Source organism: Diceros bicornis, unplaced genomic scaffold (assembly GCF_020826845.1).
Source record: "Diceros bicornis minor isolate mBicDic1 unplaced genomic scaffold, mDicBic1.mat.cur scaffold_73_ctg1, whole genome shotgun sequence".
Lineage (NCBI taxonomy): Eukaryota > Metazoa > Chordata > Mammalia > Perissodactyla > Rhinocerotidae > Diceros > Diceros bicornis.
In genome coordinates, this window is record NW_026691615.1 from 1,219,669 (window position 1) to 1,240,705 (window position 21,037).

Sequence of the window (21,037 nt, forward strand, 5' to 3'; positions counted from 1 at the left end):
TAGGAAGGAAGTCTGAAGAAGGCCATCCAGTAGTGCCATCAAAGATCAAAGTTCTTTCCATCTTTGTGCTCCTCGTGGCCACAAGACGGCTGCCTCATACCCAAACTCACATCTGTACAACTGACAGGAAAAAGGGACAAAGGTACATGCCAATTGAGACTGTCTCTTTAAAAAAACTTGCCTGGAACCTCCCACACTCTCACCATCAATGTTGATTTCTGCTTATATCTCCTTGGTCAGAATTGGGTCACGTGGCTGCCTCTAGCTGCACGGGAGGCTGGGAGTGTGATTATCTACCTTTTCCAGTCTATATAGTAGAGGAAGGCAAGGGAAAAGGGAGGCTGTGAATGGCTTTTGAGAAGCCAATACACAGAATTGTCTAGACTACCTTCTTGAATCCCTCACCAGCTCATGTTGATTTTTCTGCCGTGAAACTGCCTTTTGCTGAAGCTCAGACCTTTCATTCAAATTGTTGCAGTGATCTCCTAGCTAACTGTCCTGGAACTAGACCAGCACCGCCCAACAGAAATATAATACAAATCACATATGTGACTTTAAATGTTCTAGTAGCCACATTTTAAAAAACTTTAAGAGAAATAGGTGAGATGGATTTTAATAATGCATTTTACTTAACCCATTACATCTAAAATGTTATTTCAGCATGGTATCAATATAAAAAACTATAAAGAAGATCCTTTGCATCCTTTTTTTTGTGTGCTAAGTCTTCGAAATCTGTACTGTTTGCTTCCAATACAGTCCAGAACGGCCCCATTTCAGGTGCTCAATAGCCAGAGGTGGCTAGTGGTTTCTCTATTGGACAACACAGATCTAGATGCTTCTTCTCCCATCTGTCATGTGCCAGTGGTCCACTAATAGTTCTAAGGCACAGATCTAATCAAGTTACTGAGCTGTTATAAAACCTTCAGTGGCTCCCCTCTGCCTTTCAAGGAAAGTCGCATGTTCTTGGTGTTGGTCTGGCATGCAATATACTAGAGGATTTGGCCCATTGCAGCTCTCCAGTCTTGTTCCCTGTCAACTGGTGGCCAGAGCAGGCTGCTTTGCTCTTCCCTGGGCTCAGCTCAGTGCCTCTGTGTCTTCAGTCTTTTCCCTCTCTGAAACCCGTATCTCAATCCATCACGGTCTTCCCTTCCCCACAAGACTGAGCTCAGACACCTTCCTGGCCAGGAAGACTTCCTCAACTTCCCCTGCCCCTCCCACCTTCCATTCAACACTTATTGAGTATGTGCCAAGCAAGTGGTTAGGATGGGGGATGTAGTGCTGAACAAGAGGAACTCCAGCCCCGCCATCTTGGAGACACAAACCGTTGAATGACTAGGTGTGTATGTGTGTTTCCCTAGAAACTACTCTTTCTATGCCTTGGACAACCAGAACCTAAGGCAGCTATGGGACTGGAGCAAACACAACCTCACCATCACTCAGGGGAAGCTCTTCTTCCACTATAATCCCAAACTCTGCTTGTCTGAAATTCACAAGATGGAGGAGGTTTCGGGAACCAAGGGGCGCCAGGAGAGGAACGACATCGCCCTGAAGACCAACGGGGACCAGGCGTCCTGTAAGTGGCAATGCCCTGGTCCTTCCAGCCTGTGGACCAGATAATGTGGCTACCCTCCCCCTTGCCCCACCACACTGACCCCCAGGGGGTCGTCACTACCCCCCAGTGAGCTAAACAACTAAGTGTGTGATAAGTTTTCTGAAATACTGAGGATAGGTGTTGTACTTATCATCTCTGTGCTTACTGCACCAAATACAGTGCTTGATACTGGAAGATGCTACATAAGCATTGAATGAATGAATGAATGAATGAATGACACCTCCTTATATATGGCCTTGCCTCAAACGCTATAGCACATCCTGCACTTGCTATAGCTGTGGACTGTCAGCTGACTGCATTCCTCTAACAGATTCTCTCTTGAAGGGATATCTGAGCATTGAGGTGCCAGAGCTTCCATAATACCCTCATGGGGAGTTGGTTTCTTATGGTGGAATGTGGTTCAAGCTGTGGCAATTCAAGGTCGGGGGGTAGCTTAGGGGCCAGCTTGCATTCCAGGCAGAGGGAATTGCTCTCTCCAAGGTGTTGTCTCTCCAAGGTATAATGATCTGCATGCCCTCCAAACTCACTTGGCATGTGTTCATTTCCACTGGAGTTACGTCTTCTGACGTGTCAGGCTTGAAAGTCCATAGGCAAGGCAAAATTGTGTCAGGACAAAGATTACTCTTGAAAGTCTCTTTTCCCAATAACTGCTGGCCAGTCATCCTTCTCACGTGGGCACCAACTGCGATTATTCACTTGAGCGTCTGGCCACGTAATTGACCTGCAGTAGGGGCCCGTTTGCATGACCAGTTCTTGCCTTCCAACAGCGGGAGAGGCACGTGGGTACAAGACCTGTCAAAGGAACAGCAGATTGACATCTCCCTTCTCATGGACGCTCTTGGAAATGTCGGATCACCTGCTTTGGGCTGAAACAAATTATTTAATACTGATACTGATTTTTTTTTTAACTTTCCTAGGTGAAAATGAATTACTTACATTTTCTCACATTCGGACATCTTCTGATAAGATCTTGCTGAAATGGGAGCCGTATTGGCCCCCTGACTTCCGAGACCTCTTGGGGTTCATGCTCTTCTATAAAGAGGCGTAAGTAGAAAGGTAGAGAAATGGTGCTGCAAGCTTCATGCTTGGGTGTGAGTGCTCAGATCTTCCCCTCTGGGGTAATTCTCCCTGTCGTGGAATAAATGTAGGCTCCTTTTACGATCTCACCAGTTGATGGGGTATGAAGTCAATTTCCTATAGCAGTATCCCATTTTGTTGCTTCTGTGTGTATCTCACCAGACATCCTCAAGAAAAAGCCATTCACTCTACCTAGTAGATTTTGTAAAATTTATTTTTTTCTATTTTGTATTTTTTCTGACATTGGAAAAATGGTGGTAAAACATACATAACATAAAACTGACTTTTAATTAGGTGTAGGTGTCCAGTTCGGTGGCATTAAGTACCTTCACGATGTTGTGCAACCATCACCATCATCCATCTCCAGAACTTTTTATTCGTCCCAAACTGAAACTCTATCCCCATCAAACAACACTTAGTCATTTTGAGTATACGGCTCTGCTGAAATTTGCAAGGAAGGTAATGGAAGGGGTGATAGTATTAATGTCAGTAATAGTTCCATCTCTCGAGATTTATTATGTTCAGACTGTGTGCCAAGAAGTCGCATTCATTCCACCACGTAATCTTATCAATAACTCTTGGGTAGTTGCTGTCATCATCATTCTCATCATCATCACTATTATTATTACTGGGCAATTGAGATGTAAGGGAAGCAGTCTCTTTCTCTTTGGCTGTTCCTGTGTCATTTTTCCTTGTGGTGTAAGATGGTTGGCGAAAAGGATACAACCCCATAGGATGTGACTTCCCCCGGCCGCATCTCTGCCATCTTCAGAGCGATAGTCACAAAATGGTAACCACCTTCTCCTATTTCCTCTTGAAAGCCCTTATCAGAACGTGACGGAGTTTGATGGGCAGGACGCGTGTGGCTCCAACAGCTGGACGGTGGTGGACATTGACCCGCCTCTGAGGTCCAACGACCCCAAGTCACAGAACCACCCCGGGTGGCTGATGCGGGGTCTCAAGCCCTGGACCCAGTATGCCATCTTTGTCAAGACCTTGGTCACCTTTTCTGATGAACGCCGGACATACGGGGCAAAGAGCGACATCATCTATGTCCAGACAAATGCCACGAGTAAGCGTTTCTTGTGGATATGAGTTTGTGCATGAATGGGATGTCTTGCCTTTAACAGGCTGACGTGGTGATGTTGTGTGAAATGCTCTTTTGCATAATTATTGGCTTCTCAAAGAGCCGAGTGTTGAGGTTTATAATCTCAGAAGATGAGGCAGTAACGATAAGACACCTGGGGGGACTAGATATTTCCTCTTCCCATTATGGAAAATTTTCAAATATTCACAGAAGTCAACAGAAAAAATGAGTCCCGTGAACCATTTCCCAGCTTCAACGCTGATCAATATTTTGCCATTTTTGTTTCACCTCTGTGTCCCTTCTCTCCTTCCCCGTTTTTTTTTTTTTTTTTCCGGCACGGGGAGCTGGAGTATTTCATAGCAATTGAATTATATTTTTATGAAGTCTAAGTCCTTCTCCTATAGCAATAGTTCTCAACTGGGGGTGATGCTGCTCCCAGGCGACATTTGAAGATGTCTGGAGATGTTTTGGTTGACTGAGGAGGTGGGGCTCCTGGCATCTGGAGGGTGGAGGCCAGGGTCCTACAAGCCCCAGGACGGCCCCCACGACAGAGAATTATCCGGCCCCAAGTGTCAGTAGTGCTGGGGGTGAGATACTCTGTCCTAGAGGATAGGGTCCAAACTTTATGAGCCAGCCTAGCTTTTTTGGCTAGTGCCTTCTCGTTTTGTATCCTCCAACAATATCAAAGGACTTATAGTTTCTAGAAACTTCCAGCACCTGGGCTTTTGTACACACTGTGTCCTCTGCCTTGAGGCCCCCAACCTCACGCCTCACCAACTCCCTCAGCCACCTCCATTCTTGAGGGGAAGGTTTTGTGGAGCCCAAAGTTGATGTGTTCTGGGGGGTTTTAGATGAGCTGCCATCTCAGTGATATGATTGAGTGGCATCCAATTGCTCAAATGTGCCCAGTGACTGGGCTCAATTTGGGACAAATGTTAACTGGAAAACATGAGTGTATTTGTCTCTTCCACCATCCTCCCTTTCCCCAGCGTCTTTCCAGGGCCCAGGACAGAGAGAGCTTGACACATAGTTGGAGCTCCATAAATGATTGTTGCATAAATGGATGAATGAATGGCTGCATAATCTGTGGTAGGAATGGACTGTAATTTTGTAACTCATGCCCTTCCTGGGTGAGCGTTTCATGTGTCTCCAGTTTTCTCCGAGGTAAAATAACACTGCAGCGAACATCCTCATGATTTCTCTAACTGATGTGTCCCCTCTCATGCCCACCCAACAGCTTGCACCATCCTCCTCACAGTGGACCTGTTTCCTTTCTCCTTTGCAGACCCTTCTGTCCCCCTGGATCCCATCTCTGTTTCTAACTCCTCATCCCAGATTATTCTGAAGTGGAAGCCTCCCTCTGATCCCAATGGCAACATCACCCACTACCTGGTTTTCTGGGAGAGGCAGGAGGAAGACAGTGAGCTGTACGAGTTGGATTATTGCCTCAAAGGTGAGTGCAGACAGATGTGTGGGAGCCGCCGGTTTTACGAGCACATCTGATCCACTTTGTTCCGCTCCCAGGAAACATCTCTCCCCTCCCATTTCCCAGTGTGTGTACACACGCACGCACACACACTCCGTTCCATCTCATATGAAAACACACACGTTTCTAAGCATCACATGAGTTCATGTCTGAAGACACGTGTCAAAACCAGATACTTCTCATATCTTGGCACCATTTTCCTCTGGAATTTTCTCCTCCTCCTCCTCTCCCCTCCCCCTGGTGGGGATGAGCTGTATTAACCCATTCAAGGCTTCTGTGCTCGACTAGAAACACAAACGAGCCTGTTCAGAGGTTTGACAAAGTCAGAGAAGAATTTTAGCCCCTAAATTTAGACCCTTAAATTTTAAGGATCGGAGACAGCAAGGAGCGATCATCTATTCCCTCCTGTGCTTCTCATTAAAAATTTATACTAATGACCATGTTTTTCTTCAGTCTTTAGTCTTGTTTGCTTTATGGGCTTCCATCCATCTGCAGGAAAATGGAAAAATATTTGCAGCCTTGAACTAGTTTGTATAAATTAGTTTAAAATTATTTAAAAACTGGGTTTTAAAAAGCCCTATCAAACCAGAGAAACAGAAGTCATTTTTTTCTGTAGTTGTTTTCTTTGTTTGTCTGTATTTGTTTTTCTTTAGATTTTTTGAGTTAGTGGTAACCTCAGCCTCTGGTCTTGGGGCTGCTGGCAAGGCGTCCATGAGGCCAGAAGCCCGAGGTCCCCTCTTGGCTGGACCTCTGACCTGCTGTAGGGCTTTGGGCAAGTCACCGGGGTTGTCCTCAGCCGCCTCCTTTTCGGGAGAAGGGGCAGGAGGCCAGATGATCTCTGGGAGCTGTCCCAGCTCTAGGATCAGGTGCTATATGTATGCTGTGACCTCATCCCCTGCCTGAGCCGAGGGTTGCAAACGTGATTTATCTCCTCGGATGCTTTATATAACTCCAGAGCAAGGCTCAGCCTGGAGCTGTTGGCCCTGCCTTCGAGTCACCGAAACCACCAGCTAGAACCGCCACCAGCAGCGGTACAGTCAATGCCTGACTCTTTTTTTTTTTTTTTAACTTAAAGAGCAATAACTTTTATTCTGGAAGTCTAAATCGATCATTACAACGTGACTATTTAAACATGGTTTTATTTGTAATGATCACAAAGGTTATGGAATTAAAAATAAACTTACTAAGGACAGATGTCGTGTGATCTACTCACAGGAGGTCCCTAGAGGAGTCACATCCACAGAGACAGAAAGTAGATGGTGGGGGCCAGGGGCTGGGGGAGGGGGATAGGGAGTGTTTATGGGGACACAGTTTCAGTTTGGGAAGATGAGAAAGTTCCAGGGATGGTTGCACGATAATATGAATGCACTTAATGCCTCTGAACTGGACACATAAAAATGGTTAAGATGGCAAATTTTATGTTGTGTGTATTTTACCACAATTAAAATACACACACACACACACACACACACACACACACTAAATAAATTGACTAACCGTGACCAGTAGTAGCTTCCTTTGGTATGACTAGTGCCTTTTTTTTTCAGCTTTATTGAGGTATAATTGGCCAGGAAAATTGTAAGATATTTAGAGTATATATTGTGGTGATTTGATACATGTACTTGATACATGTATTCTTCCTATATAGTTAATTAACACATCCATCACCTCACTTATCTTTTTTTTTTTTTTTTTTGGTGAGAACATTTAATTTCTCCTTAATGTTTCAATTATATTTCAATTATATATAATTTCAATTATATATATTTCAATTATACAAAATTTCAATTGTATATATTTCAATTATACAAAATTTCAATTGTATATATTTCAATTATACAACACAGTCTATCACCTATATGGCTTTTTTTATTGTGGTAAAATATACATAACATAATATTGACCATTTTAACCATTTTTGAGCGTCCAGTTCAGGGCATTAAGTACATTCACATGTTGTGCAACCATCCCCATGATCCATCTCCAGAACACTTCATCTTCTTAAACTGAAACTCTGTCCCCATTAAACACTGACTCCTCATCCCCCTCCCCCAGCCCCGGGCCCCCACCATCCTACTTTCTGTCTCTATGGATGTGACTGTCTTAGGTTCCTCATTATGCTTTACAGTATAGTCACAGAAATACATGGGACACCAAGTGTCACACAGTGGATGCTAGAAAGGTAACAGGGGTCAGGAACTATGTCTGTACCTGAGCAAAAGTCCCTTCGTCTCTAGAAAATTGTCAGGAGCCCCCCTTACTAAGGAAATCCTAGTTTTTCTTCCATCCGTAATGCCATCAGTATCCCCTCTAACAGTTAGCCAGCCAGGTTATTCCGTGTCTGTTAATAGACTTTAAGAAGTATTTTTAAGAGTCTCTTGCAGGCTTTCAAAGCTGAATAAATACTTGGGCTTCCGAGTGGATACTCACTATTCACAGGAAGGTACTTAGAGCTCATTGTCTACCGAAGCCATCAAAGGGGAGAGGAAAGAGCGGAACTTCCTTTGCTCAATAGACACTAATAGGCACTGGGCACAGAGGGCTGGCGTCTGGAAAGGTGAATCGAGCGGCGTAAGGAGTAGCGTGCATCCTTATGGTTGTACCGGAATTGTGGCTGTGCTCCTGCAACAGGTAGCAGGTGCTCCCAGGGGTTGGACCTCAGGGGTCAAGACACGGCCAGCCGTGGTAGTTAAAAAACGCTTCGATATTTTTAAGATCGCTACCTTGAAAAGTTGGTGTTCTTTTCTCTTTCTTTTTAAATTCCCTTTTCTGCGCATATTTGAAAATTTTCTCCCTGCAATCTCCCGTCACGTCTTTAGTTAAGGGTTCCTCTATCTCGGCAGTGGTGTTCCGTGTGGAATTCTGCTCTGCCCTCCCGTCACTATATTTATGTGGTTGATTGATTGATGGATTCATTCGTTCATTCATTCAGCTGTGACTTGGCTCCCCCAGTCCTTTTCTAACCCCACCTCCCACCATTCTCTCCCTCAGCGGCTTCTAGCTACATGGGGTTCTTGGTGTTTTTTGACATGCCAAGGAAGTCCCTACCTTAGGGCCTTTCCACCTGCTTTGTGCTCTGTTTCAACTGCTTTACACCGAGATATGTGCACGGCTCATCCTTTACTTAATTTGGGACTGCTCAGTGGTCACTTTCTCCAAGACCAGCCCATGAAAAATAGCATGCCCAGACAACCTCTGTCCTTTTATCCTGCCATCTGACCCATGGCGTATGTATTTATTAGTTTATTGTGTATTCCTTTCCCCTCCCCGCATCCACTAGAATGTAAATTCCATGAGGATAGTGCTATGCCTAGTTACCTTCCAATCTCCAGCTCCATGGGGTTATGGTGTCTGATGGTGCACTTTGACATGTACCGACATGTACCTTCAAGTGACACTAACCGGACCCTCCAGTGAGAGGTCTTTTTTTTTTTTTAATCGAGGTAACATTGGTTATAACATTTTGTAAATTTCAGGTGTACCTCATTCTATTTCTGTACAGACTACACTGAGGTCTTATTTCTCCCAATAGAACTTGCCCCGAGCTCTGCCCCTTGTGCCCAGCCCCTCTGAGAAGACCCCTTTGCTCTGTGTGTGGGGATGGGGTGGGACGGGGGAGATTTGAGCCTACTTGCTCTGTCTTTCTCCAGGGTTGAAGCTGCCCTCCCGGACCTGGTCTCCACCCTTCGAGGCTGAGGGTTCCCAGAAGCACAATCAGAGTGAGTACGAGGAATCCACCAGTGAATGCTGCTCCTGCCCCAAGACCGACTCGCAGATCCTGAAGGAGCTGGAGGAGTCCTCCTTCAGGAAGACGTTTGAGGACTACCTGCACAATGTGGTTTTCGTCCCCAGGTCAGGCGTTTTCACTGGCTTGGGGTTAGGGGTCATTACTCAGGGAACAAGACTCAGAGGGGACTCAGAGGGTGGGTGGGTGGAGGAAGAGATCTTGCGATTTCAACAAAAATCTTACCAGGAAGAAGAAATAATCACACACACAAAAAAATGGGGAAAATTTTAAAAAACTCAGCATTTGCTTTTGTACGTCTCTCAAACTCTTTACTCCAGCCTCTCGTCCCCATCCGAGTTCTGAAATGGACTCCGTTAGATTATTGAGGCACATCCTGAGAAATGCCTGCCTGGCCCCATCTTGATTTATCGCTGAGTCTCAAGCTCAGCGTGTTCTCTTTTTGTAATCTGTGTAACCTCATCTTTCCAGAACTTTCCATCGCATCTTCAAAACCTGGAAGCTTCTCCTATTTAAATATATTGAGTTTCCTTTATGAGTGAAGGGACTTGCTGATGTATGAAACCTTCTTCTCATCCTTCTGGAACTTTCCACCACATATTCAAAACTTGGAGCCTTCTCTTCTTTGAATATGTTGAGCTTCCTTTAGTGAGTGAAGGGACTTGCTGATGTATGAAACCTTCTCATCCTTCTGGAACTTTCCACCACATATTCAAAACTTGGAGCCTTCTCTTCTTTGAATATGTTGAGTTTCCGTTAGTGTGTGAAGGGACTTGCTGAGGTATGAAACCTTCTTCTCGTCCTTCCAGAACTTTCCATCACATCTTCAAAACCCGGAGACTTCTCATATTTAAATACGTTGACTTTTCTTTAATGAGTGAAGGGACCTGCTGATGTACATCTGATCTACTGAGAGGGTTTGCAGTAAAAATTACTCTAGCCTTTTCATCCATCATTGCCTTTCCTGCAAGCAGAGACCCTTAGGTAAAAGGCAAGTTTCTGTACGTCCCAGGTGATATCACCTCTCTCGGTGTCTCAGTTTACTTCTTTGTAAAATGGAGATAACAGTTCCTATCTTTTAGGATTATGAGATCACATGAGTCATACACTATCCACATTTGGAGCTAGATCCTTCTCTGTCGTGGGGGGCCGTCCTCTGCATTGTAGGATGTTGAGCAGTATCCTTGGCCTCCACCGACTCGATGCCAGTAGCCCTGTGTGCATCATATTAGTTCATGAATCTTTACAGTAACCCACTGAAGCAGTCGCCGTCTGCTTTTACGGGTCCAGAGACTGTGCTTCCTAGCTGGTGAGAGACTTGCCTCAGGTTTTGGCAGCAAGTGTGCCCTGTGGGCTTTCAGCCGCCGCCTCCCTCTCTCCCCTTAAGATTTCAGCACTCGGCTACCCAGAAACATGTGATACAATTGGCCGTTTCCAAAGTGGATGGAAACCCCAAAAGGTTTACATTGGAATAAAACAACATTCTAAAGTGGGTCTCTTCAAATGCCCACCACTGCTCCTCATCTGAGTTGACATTTCCCCAGAACATCAATATGGAATGTTTCTTTTTTCCTTTCTTTCTTGCATTTTTCCGTCATGACTCTGAGTCCAAAAGAGCGCTAAACACTACAGCCCAGGTGTTGAGGCCGTTATTGTTTTATCCGTTAAAAACAAAACGTGCGGGATTTGGGGAAATGGCTGAGTTGGTTGTGATGTTTCAATGTCCTCAAGTCTGACATCCAAGAGGAACCCCAGATGGCCAGGTCTCTGGGGGGCATTTTCTCTGATATTTGCCCCCTCTCTTGCTGTGTTCTCCGCACCTCCTGGGGAAGATGTGGTTCAAGCAATGGGGAAAAAGTGGTCCATGGTGCTGGGCAGGGCGCCCTTGGGCTGCTCAGAAAGAATGTGGCTCCCAGGGTGTCAGAAGCCAGAGGTCTGTCTGAAGAAGTTCTGTCTGTCCTCAAAGTGGTTGGTTTTGTTTCCACAGAAAATCCTCTTCAGGCCCTGGTGCCGAGGACACTAGGTATGACTCACCTGTGGGACGGCCACGTGGCCCCTGGTGGCTGCTCAGCGCAGGGCCAGGGGGCCAGGCAGGGCAGGAAGCATGTCGTGTGCCTTCGAGACCCCAGGGGCTTCTGTGGCTGGATGCATGCAACGGGCTGCTCTGCCTAGAACGGGCGCTTCACATATTCACACGTTCACTGCCTTCACCCTGAAAGGGGATCTGGGCATGAACTCAGGGAAAAATCTTAACTAACGCACTCTTACTAAAACATAGAATCGAGGGAGTACTTTCTGGGCACCTCTGAGATGCTACACAGTTGCCTCCGTGCATCCAGTCACTAAACATTTGTTTATCAATGCCTACCGTGTGTGCAGGACTGTGCCCGGCACCCAGAGGCTAAACCACGTGCGGCAGCTAGAGGGGAAGACTGATCTGGAAGCAGAACGTTTTTATTTGGGGTGACGTGTGTGGGACCACAGATGTGAGCAGAGATATGCCCCTGAATTCCACTTAGTACAGTCAGGCACGCTTCCCTTTGACTGGTGTCTTAAAGAATTAAGGAGCAGAGGACAGGAAAAGAGAGCTGGAGGACCAATCGTGGGCTCTTGGGAGGAAATAGAGGGGAGACTGGACAGGCGGCTCGGGGCCATGCAGAGGGACTTTATTCTTTAAACAGAGCGCTTATTTATTTTCAGGCGTTATGTGCGCCCCCGATCTGCCCTCTAGTGGCCGTTTGGAATATAATCTTGTAGTAAAGAAAACCCTGGAAATTTGAGGCGCTAGTCCAGACCAAGGTTGACATTTGGGGCCAGATCATTCTCAGTTGTGGGGACTGCCCTGTTATTGTAGGATGTTTAGCAGCGTCCCTGGTCTCTTCTCACTGGATGCCAGTAGTACACCTGCCCCCCAAATAGGGACAACCAAAAATGACTCCAGACAGGCCAGATGTCCTCTTGGTGGCAGGGTGGGGGACAGACTCACTCCTGGTTGAGAACCACTGGTCTAATGTGAGGTCGTGCAGTGATGAAATGCTGTGTGTGTAGAGAGTGGAAGAATCAGCTGATGCTTTGTTATCGGGGGGTCTTTCTCTTTGTGGTCTTTTGGGATCTGATCCTTTTGGTATACGCGTTTTTGGCCTGTTTGATGAGACCATTAGAAGTTTCCAGTTGTTGATATCAATTTCTCAGAGTATTTCATGAGGCACCAGTGTCTCAGTCATTTTTGGAAGGTGCATTTGTGTCTCTACAGAAATGTTCTGAATCTTGCTTATGCGGATATATCTTTGGTTTCTATCCAAGAATGTCATTAGTCTTTTCGTACAAAAAGACCACAAAGAAAATCTTAATGAGTACCCCCAAAGGAGAGTTTGTTTTCTGATTACAGTGCAAGGAAAACTAAAAGCAAACTTCACAAGTTTGAACAGACAGCTCTACTTCTCTGGGATTAAAAGTCAATCACTTAGAGATCTATGTCTGTTGGGTCGACGCAGAAATGGAGACTTTTGTTAAAGTCTATTTGGAAAAGAGTAAAAGTGTGAATATCATATACCTTAACTTGTAGAATGCTGTGAAAGCTGGGCTTTGATGCAAATTAGTAGACTTGAATGATTTCATACGTTAAGAAAAAACTTAAAAAGGTAAAAATATAAATGTATTAGGGAGGGAGGGAAAAATCAATATAGCTAAACTTGTAAATATCAAAGAAAAAACTATAAATAATGAGACGTAAAGAAGGTGATATAATAATAGGGTCTAAGGGAGATTTTTATATGTTGAATTTTCTGGATAGTCATGTGCTGTTCAGTTAGAAACGTTCACTGTGGTTGGAAATTTTAACTTGCCTGAGCTGAAGCGAGGAGCAGCAGAAAAATTAAATATTTTAGTAACCTTGGAAAAAGACAAAAAAAAAAAAGTGTTAATTAATTTCCTCAAAAAAACGGCCCTGGGCCCAGCGAGGTTTGCAGGTGAGTTCTTTCGAACTCTGAAAGAGCAACTATTTCCTGTAATATAGAAGCTTTTCCAGAGTGTAAAAATCTATAGAAATCTTCCTAGTTCATTTTCTGAAACTAACATAACACCCCTTAGCAGAACCTGACAAAGATACTACACTGAAAGAAAACCCAGGACCAGCTAATATGGGACTTCAGATCCAAATGTCCTAAATGAAACACTGGGCTGGCAATACTGTTTATTTCAGAAGTGCAAGGATGGTTTAAGATCAGGAGATCTGATAATATAATCTAATTCATCAGTAAGGAAAATCATATAATAATCTCATTTGATCACATTAATTAAAAATTCCTAATTTAGAGAAACAGGAAAAAAAAGAGATGTTTATAAAACTAGGAATGGAATACTTCTGCCACAAGATAAATATTGCCTAGGTGAAACCAAGAGCCAAGCTAACATCATTCTTTATTTATTTATTTATTTATTTATTTATTTGTGAGGAAGATCAGCCCTGAGCTAACATCCGTGCTAATCCTCCTCTTTTTGCTGAGGAAGACTGGCTCTGAGCTAACATCTATTGCCAATCCTCCTCCTTTTTTTTTCTGCAAAGCCCCAGTAGATAGTTGGATGTCATAGCTGCACATCCTTCTAGTTGCTGTATGTGGGACGCGGCCTCAGCATGGCCGGAGAAGTGGTGCATTGGTGCGCGCCCGGGATCCGAACCCGGGCTGCCAGTAGCGGAGCACATGCTCTTAACCGCTAAGCCACGGGGCCGGCCCCAAGCTAACATCATTCTTAAAACCATTCCAGTTAGAGTTGGAAGGAGCCCAGTCTCGTCGTTACTAATTAACATTTCTCTGGTATCTAGCCAGATGTTCTAGTGCAAGGGTGGGCAAACCGTGGCAGCTGCCTGTTTTTGAAAGTTGAGTAGCTGTGACAAAAGCCACATGTCCCACAAGACCCAAAATATTTACCATCTAGCACTTATCAGAAAAATTTACTGACCCTTTTTCTAGTGTGTTCCTTGAAAATCCAAGAAAATCAACTATGAATGAATAAGAGTTCAGGAAAGTAGTTATAATATAAATAAACAAAAAAAAAAATCAGTAGATATACCAGCAATAATTAAAATACAAAACAGAGGAAAAGATCCCTTTCATAATTGCCGTAAAACTTTAGTAACCCCATCTAGAGTTATCTGTAAAGGAACAAATTAAAAAATTTGCTGATGTATAAAATTTTGCAGATAAATAGGAAAGACTGTTTCAAATCATTTAAAGAAAACTCACTGGCCAACAACGAACCAGGGCAAATTGTGCAATACGGTTGATAAAGGGTTATTATCCTTAGTGAATAAAAAACACAGGAGTAAGAATGAGGAAAGCACAGAGCTTCACGGAAGAATAGGATAAGGATGGACAAGTTCCAAGAGGAACGCAAAAGAACCGGTGAAGGGAAGAAGAGTTCACACTCAGCGGTACATAGAGATGCAAATAAAACAGTAGAGTGGTGCCTTAAAAAAAAATCTCTCGGGGGGCTGGCCCGGTGGCGTAGCGGTTAAGTCCAGCATGCTCCACTTTAGTGGCCCAGGTTCTTGGGTTTGGATCCCAGGCGCGGACCTAAACCACTTGTCAGCCATGCTGTGGCAGCATCCCACATACAAAATAGAGGAGGACTGGCACAGATGTTAGCTCAGGGCTAATCTTCCTCAAGTGGGGGGGGAAAAAAAGGAAGATTGGCAACAGATGTTAGCTCAGAGCGAATCTTCCAGATAAAACAAAACAGCAACACCAAAATCCTTTTAATCCTCAGTGTTGCTGAAGTTATCCCGAGGGGCAGCTCCATGGGCTTCTGGTGAGACTCCAAGTGAATAAAAAGGTTCCATGTTGCAAGTTAGGCATATGTATCAAGAGCCATAACCTAGTGATTTCTCTCCTAAGAATCTACTTTTAGGAACTAATAGGACAATCAGACAATGATCAAAGCAATATTTATAACAGCAAAAAAAAAAAAAAAGGAAAACTTACGTTAAAAAAATAGGATGACTTTGTAAATTATGGCTCATTCATTAAATGGAATATTTTACAGTTTTCTGCAATGAGCATGTACTACTTTCTTAACCAAGAGGGAAAACCCTCACACTGAAAGAGAAAAAATGTAAATTCTGCCCTACTTAGGACATTATGTTTTAAGGAAAATATTTGATGAATGCTTCCAATATAACAAGTGAACGAAGTGGGTTATAAAAATGGCTTGATCCTCATCATACCCATAGATAATGTTTCTAGAAAAAAAAATGCCCACAGAACACAGTGGGCAGTGGAATGGCGAGTAATTTAAATTTTCTTTATACTTTTTTGGCATTTATAAATTTTTAGGCTATCAACATTTATTTCTTAAGGAGAGAAAAAGTGTGTGAGCTGCTTAGAGTTTTTTGGAGTTATTACCGTTACCAAGCTGAGTGATAAGATTCCTTTACCAGGAATTGGAGTTTAATTACTCAAATTACTTAAGCCCTAAGCGGTCTTAAGAATTGGAAAATGCGTTTCTCCTGTTTAAACTGATGATGTTGTCAGCAGCTTGGGTCATTGGGCAAATGCCATTTGGCAGGGCTTCCTGAAAAGCTAGACTCTTACACGCTTTTGGCATCTTATTTTTAACACTGACCCTGGGTGACTTCTTAATTTGCAAAATGAAAACCTGAAATCAAGCATGTTGAGAGGAAAATTGGTGCGTGCCTACTATAGATGGTCCTGGAGCCCCCTCCACACCTTCTTGGGGTGGGCCTGCCCTGATACTTACGATGCTTACAAGGGCGTCTTGAAAGCTGCTCTGGATCGTAATTCCTGGCAATTTGCGTTTTAATCTACATGCTCCCCTCAAATCTCACTGCACCAGTCTCATTTTAAGTCTTTTATTCTCCAGCATGCTGTTTTTTAAAGATGGTGATTGGGTGACCTTGTGTGTCCTACTGCTATTACAGGCCATCTCGGAAACGCAGGGCCCTTGCTGACGTCGGGAATGTGACAGTGGCCGTGCCCACGGTCCCTGGTCTCCCTAACACCTCCTCGACCAGCGCGCCCACGAGCTCAGAGGAGCGCAGACCCTTCGAGAAAGTGGTCAACAAGGAGTCACTGGTCATCTCCGGCCTGCGCCACTTTACCGGCTATCGCATCGAGCTGCAGGCTTGTAACCAAGATTCCCCCGAGGAGAGGTGCAGCGTGGCAGCCTATGTCAGTGCCAGGACCATGCCCGAAGGTGGGTTGGCACATCTTTGGGCCGGGAGATCCAGGCTGATCAAGGAGAAGCCCTCCACTCTGTAGGCAGCATATATGTGTACTTAAACTTATTTGCCTTTATCATTTTTAATTTTTTCCCAGCTTTATTGAGATGCAGTTGACATACAACATTGTGTAAGTTTAAGGTGTACCACGTGTTGATTTGATACCTTTATATATTGCAATATGATGACACCATAGCATTAGCTAATACCTCTATCACGTCACATAGTTACCATTTCTTTTTTATGGTGGGAACATTTAAGATCTACTTGCTAGCAACTTTCAAGTATATAATACAGTATGATTAACTGTAATCACCACGCTGTACATTTGATCCCCAGAACTTGTTCACCTTCTAACTGGAAGTTTGTGCCCTTTGACCAATATTTCCCCGTTTCCCCCACCCCTGGCCCCTGGCAACCACCATTCTACTCTCTGTTTCTATGAGTTGGGCGTTTTTAGATTCCACATATAAGCGAGATCATGCATTATTTGTTTTTCTCTATCTGACTTATTTCACATAGCTTAATGGCTTCAAGGTCCATCCATGTTTGCCTTTATTATTTTTTAATTACAGAAGTCATACATAGCCATTACATAAACTTTAGAAAATACACACAAGCCATAAGAAAAATAAAGTAAAATTAAGAAATGCATATATATTGTGTATTAGGGTTCTCCAGAGCAACTGAGCCAACAAGATGTGAGATAGATAGATGGATAGATAGATAGATAGATAGATAGATGTGAGATAGGTAGGTAGATAGATAGACAGACAGACAGACATAGATATGTAGACAGTTCGTGAGGTGGGTTTCATTGGTCCACTCTCTGACGAGGGAAATGAGGCACAAGAAAGTTATATAACCAGCTGAAGGTCCAGGGGTCAGGTCCCTGCCTCTAACCACTTGCTTCCTACAGCCAAGGCAGACGATATTGTTGGCCCCGTGACCCATGAAATCTTCGAGAACAACGTTGTTCACTTGATGTGGCAGGAGCCAAAAGAACCCAATGGTCTGATCGTGCTGTATGAAGTGAGTTATCGACGATATGGCGATGAGGTAAGCTCCTTGACGTGTGGGCATGTGCCTTCAATGCTGTCATTGGTATTTCCTTCCTCTTCTTCAATTCTGACCAAAATGCTTCTCTCATTAGATGCTTTGACTTTAGGGCCCAAAGCATCGATACATAACTTTCCAGGGAGATGGGTCAGAAATGTCAACCCACAAACTTATTTCTTTCTCCAGTGTCTCACGTTACTTTTCAGCTCTGTCCTACAAGTTGGATGATGGTGGCCTGCCTTTGTGTCCCTCCTGACATGGGAGGAGACTCATTTCACTTTAGAGAGAGTTATCTGAGTCTGGGAATAAATCACTTCAAACCTTAATAAGTGACTTTTTGTTGGGTGCCTCTCTTTACTACCAGACACTGTGCAGGGTGAGGGGTGATTGCAGAGATGCACAAGAGTTGGAATCTAAGAAAACCAAAAAGTAGCTAAGCTACTCCGAGGGCTCACTGTGTGCCCCGTGCATGTTAAGTGCTTTACACACAGTATCTCATTTATTGTATTTTATCACGTCTAAGATGTGAAAGAGGCCCCGTTATTTTTATGGACTACTAAGAAAGAAAACAATTCTAATTGTAAGATGGCATTGCTTGTAAGATGCATTCCAATTGCAGAAATGTCAAAATGTAAAAATAATATGCCTCTTGGGACCGATGAAGTGCAATAAATCATCAGAATAACCCAATGAGCTTAGTACTGAGGCATCCAGAAGTTAAGTTGCATCCAAGGTCCATAAGAATAGAGTCAGGAGTTAAACCCAAGACTATCTGATGGTCTAATCCAGAGGTTGGCATCTTTTTTCTGTAAAGGGCTAGAGAGTAATCACGTTTGGTTTGCAGCTAGACGGTCTCTGTTGTTGCAAATACTCACCTCTGCCGTTGTAGTGTGAACGCCGTCATATAGATGATATATAAATGAGTGGGTGTGGTTGTGTGCCAATAAAGCTTTATTGATAAAAACAGGCACCAGGCTGGATTTGGCCCAAGGACTGTAGTTTGCCGGGCCCTGCTCTGAGCCACGCCTGTAACCATTGTGGGGAAGGTCTCCATCCCCAGAAGGGTTTGGGGTTTTCTCCTGCCAGGAGAGGCGCTGCTGGGACTTGGACCTGATTGGGGACAATTCTCCCCTCTACTGGGTGACGTCAGGCAGATAAATCAGTTCCTGTCTCTGGGTTTGACCCAGAAGGTGTACCATGCTTGACTGAACCCTTGTCCTGCCCCAGGCACTCCTCTGAGCCCTTTACAACAATCCATTTAAACTTCATCGTCATGCTGCCACGTGGGATCTCGTTAGTGTTTCCATTGTGGCTGAGAGAATGGAAACTCGGGGAGCTGAGTGGACTTGCTCAGGGCCACACGCCCAGCACTCAAACCCCAAATGTTGGCTCCAGGGTCTACCATCTGCAGTTGAGGGTGATCATGTAGGTCATAGAGCATTTTCTATAAATAGCCAGAGAGTCAATATTTTCAGCTTTGGGAGCCATACAGTCAGGCTCAGGCGGAAGGATGAAATGTGAAATCATATGATATTTGTCTTCCTCTGTCTGACTTATTTTGCTTAGCATAATACCCTCAGGGTCTATCCATGTGGTCGCAAATGGCACGATTTTGTCTTTCTTATGGCTGAGTAGTATTCCATTGTATATATATACCACATCTTCTTTATACATTCATTCATTGATGGGCACTTAGGTTGCTTCCAAGTCTTGGCTATTGTGAGTAGTGCTGCAATGAACATGGGGTGCATATATCTTTTTGAATTAATGTTTTCATGTTCTTTGGATAAACACCCAGCAGTGGAATAACTGGATCATATGGTATTTCTATTTTTAATGTTTTGAAAAATCTCCGTACTGTTTTCCATAGAGGCTGTACCAGTTTGCACTCCCACCAGCAGTGTATGCGAGTTCCCTTTTTTCCACATCCTCTCCAACGCTTGTTATTTCTTGCCTTGTTGATTATAGCCATTCTGACGGGTGTGAGGTGATATCTCATTGTAGTTTTGGTTTGCGTTTTCCTAATAATTATGATGTTGAACATCTTTTTATGTGCCTGTTGGCCATCTGTATATCTTCTTTGGAAAACTGTCTGTTCATATCCTCTGCCCATTGTTTGATTGGGTTGTTCAATTTTTGGTGTTCTTTATGTATTTTGGAAATTAACCCCTTATTGGATATATGATTTGCAAATATTTTCTCCCAGTTGGTGGGTTGTCTTTTCATTTTGTTGATGGTTTCCTTTGCCTTGCCGAAGCTTTTTAGTTTGATGTAGTCTCATTTGTTTATTTTTTCTTTTGTTTCCTTTGCCTAAGGAAACATGACATTCAGAAAGATGCTGCTAAGGCCGATGTCAGAGTTATTGCCTATATTTCCTTCTAGAAGTTTTATGGTTTCAGGTCTTAGATTCAAATCTTTAATCCATTTTGAGTTAATTTTTGTGTATGGCGTAAGATAATGGTCCACGTTCATTCTTTTGCATGTGGCTTGTCCAGTTTTCTCAACATCATTTATTGAAGAGACTTTCCTTTCTCTATTGTCTGTTCATTCTTGGCTCCTTTGTTGAAAATTAGCTGTCCATAGATGTGTGTTTTTATTTCTGGGCTCTCAATTCTGTTCCACTGATCTGTGTGTCTGTTTTTGTGCCAGTACCATGCTGTTTTGATTACTATTGCTTTGTAGTATATTTTGAATTCAGGGAGTGTGATGCCTCTAGCTTTGTTCTTTTTTCTCAGAATTGCTTTTGCTATTTGAGGTCTTTTGTTGTTCATACACATTTTAGGATTCTTTGTGCTACTTCTGTGAAGAATGTCATTGGGATTCTGATCGAGATTGCATTGAATCTGTAGATTGCTTTAGGTAGTATGGACATTTTAACTGTGTTTATTCTTCCAATCCAGGAGCATGGAATATCTTTCCTTTTCTTTATGTCTTCTTCAGTTTCTTTCAATAATGTTTTATAGTTTTCAGTGTACACGTTTTTGTGTCAGCGTATGTTTTCAGTTCTCTTGGGTCTCTTGGAATTCCTGGGTCATCTGGTAACTCTACCTGTAACCTTTTAGGGAAATGCCACTCTTTCCCAAAGTGGCTGCACCATTTTATATTTCCACCAGCAGTGTATGAGGATTCCAGTTTCTCCACATCCTTACTAACACTTGCTCTGGTTCGTCTTTTTTTTTTTGGATTCCAGTTTCTCCACATCCTCACCAACACTTGGTCTGGTTTGTCTTTTTTTTTTTTGTGAGGAGTTCAGCCCTGTGCTAACATCTGCCAATCCTCCTCTTTTTTTTTTTTTTTTTTTGCTGAGGAAGACTGGCCCTGAGCTAACATCCATGCCCATCTTCCTCCACTTAATATGGGATGCCGCCACAGCATGGCTTGCCAAGCAGTGCGTCGGTGTGCGCCTGGGATCCGAACTGGTGAACCCTGGGCTGCCGCAGCGGAGCACGCGCACTTAACCGCTTGTGTCACGGGGCCAGCCCCTGGTTCATCTTTTTGATTATAACCATGCTCATGGGTGTAAAGTGGTATCCCATTGTGGTCTTCGTTTGCATTTCCATGGTGGCTCATTTGAGCCTGAGTTTTCTGTCCTTTCCCAAACCAATGGGACTCTTAAGCTTCAGGCAGTCAAGGTCAGCCTTGGAACGGGTATTGTTGAGGATGGGAGGCAAGAGCCACTCAAGCGGAAGCCACTGCAGACCCTCCTTGATTTTATCCTTGCTACTGTGACCAAC

General features: G+C 43.8%; 1 protein-coding gene across 3 annotated transcripts in view; it reads left to right on the forward strand.

Moving 5' to 3' along the window:
- Positions 1 to 21,037, forward strand: part of INSR (insulin receptor) — a 126,537-nt gene that overhangs the window by 83,667 nt on the left and 21,833 nt on the right. For all 3 annotated transcript variants that reach the window (XR_009219400.1, XM_058537958.1, XM_058537959.1), the window contains exons 6-12: positions 1,359 to 1,573; positions 2,530 to 2,656; positions 3,511 to 3,761; positions 5,062 to 5,229; positions 8,913 to 9,114; positions 15,945 to 16,219; positions 17,164 to 17,303. Coding sequence is in view for 2 of the 3 variants with exons in the window: in XM_058537958.1 (XP_058393941.1) it covers positions 1,359 to 1,573; positions 2,530 to 2,656; positions 3,511 to 3,761; positions 5,062 to 5,229; positions 8,913 to 9,114; positions 15,945 to 16,219; positions 17,164 to 17,303 (1,378 nt within the window). In the remaining variant the exon portion in view is untranslated. The remainder of the gene's footprint in view (positions 1 to 1,358; positions 1,574 to 2,529; positions 2,657 to 3,510; positions 3,762 to 5,061; positions 5,230 to 8,912; positions 9,115 to 15,944; positions 16,220 to 17,163; positions 17,304 to 21,037) is intronic.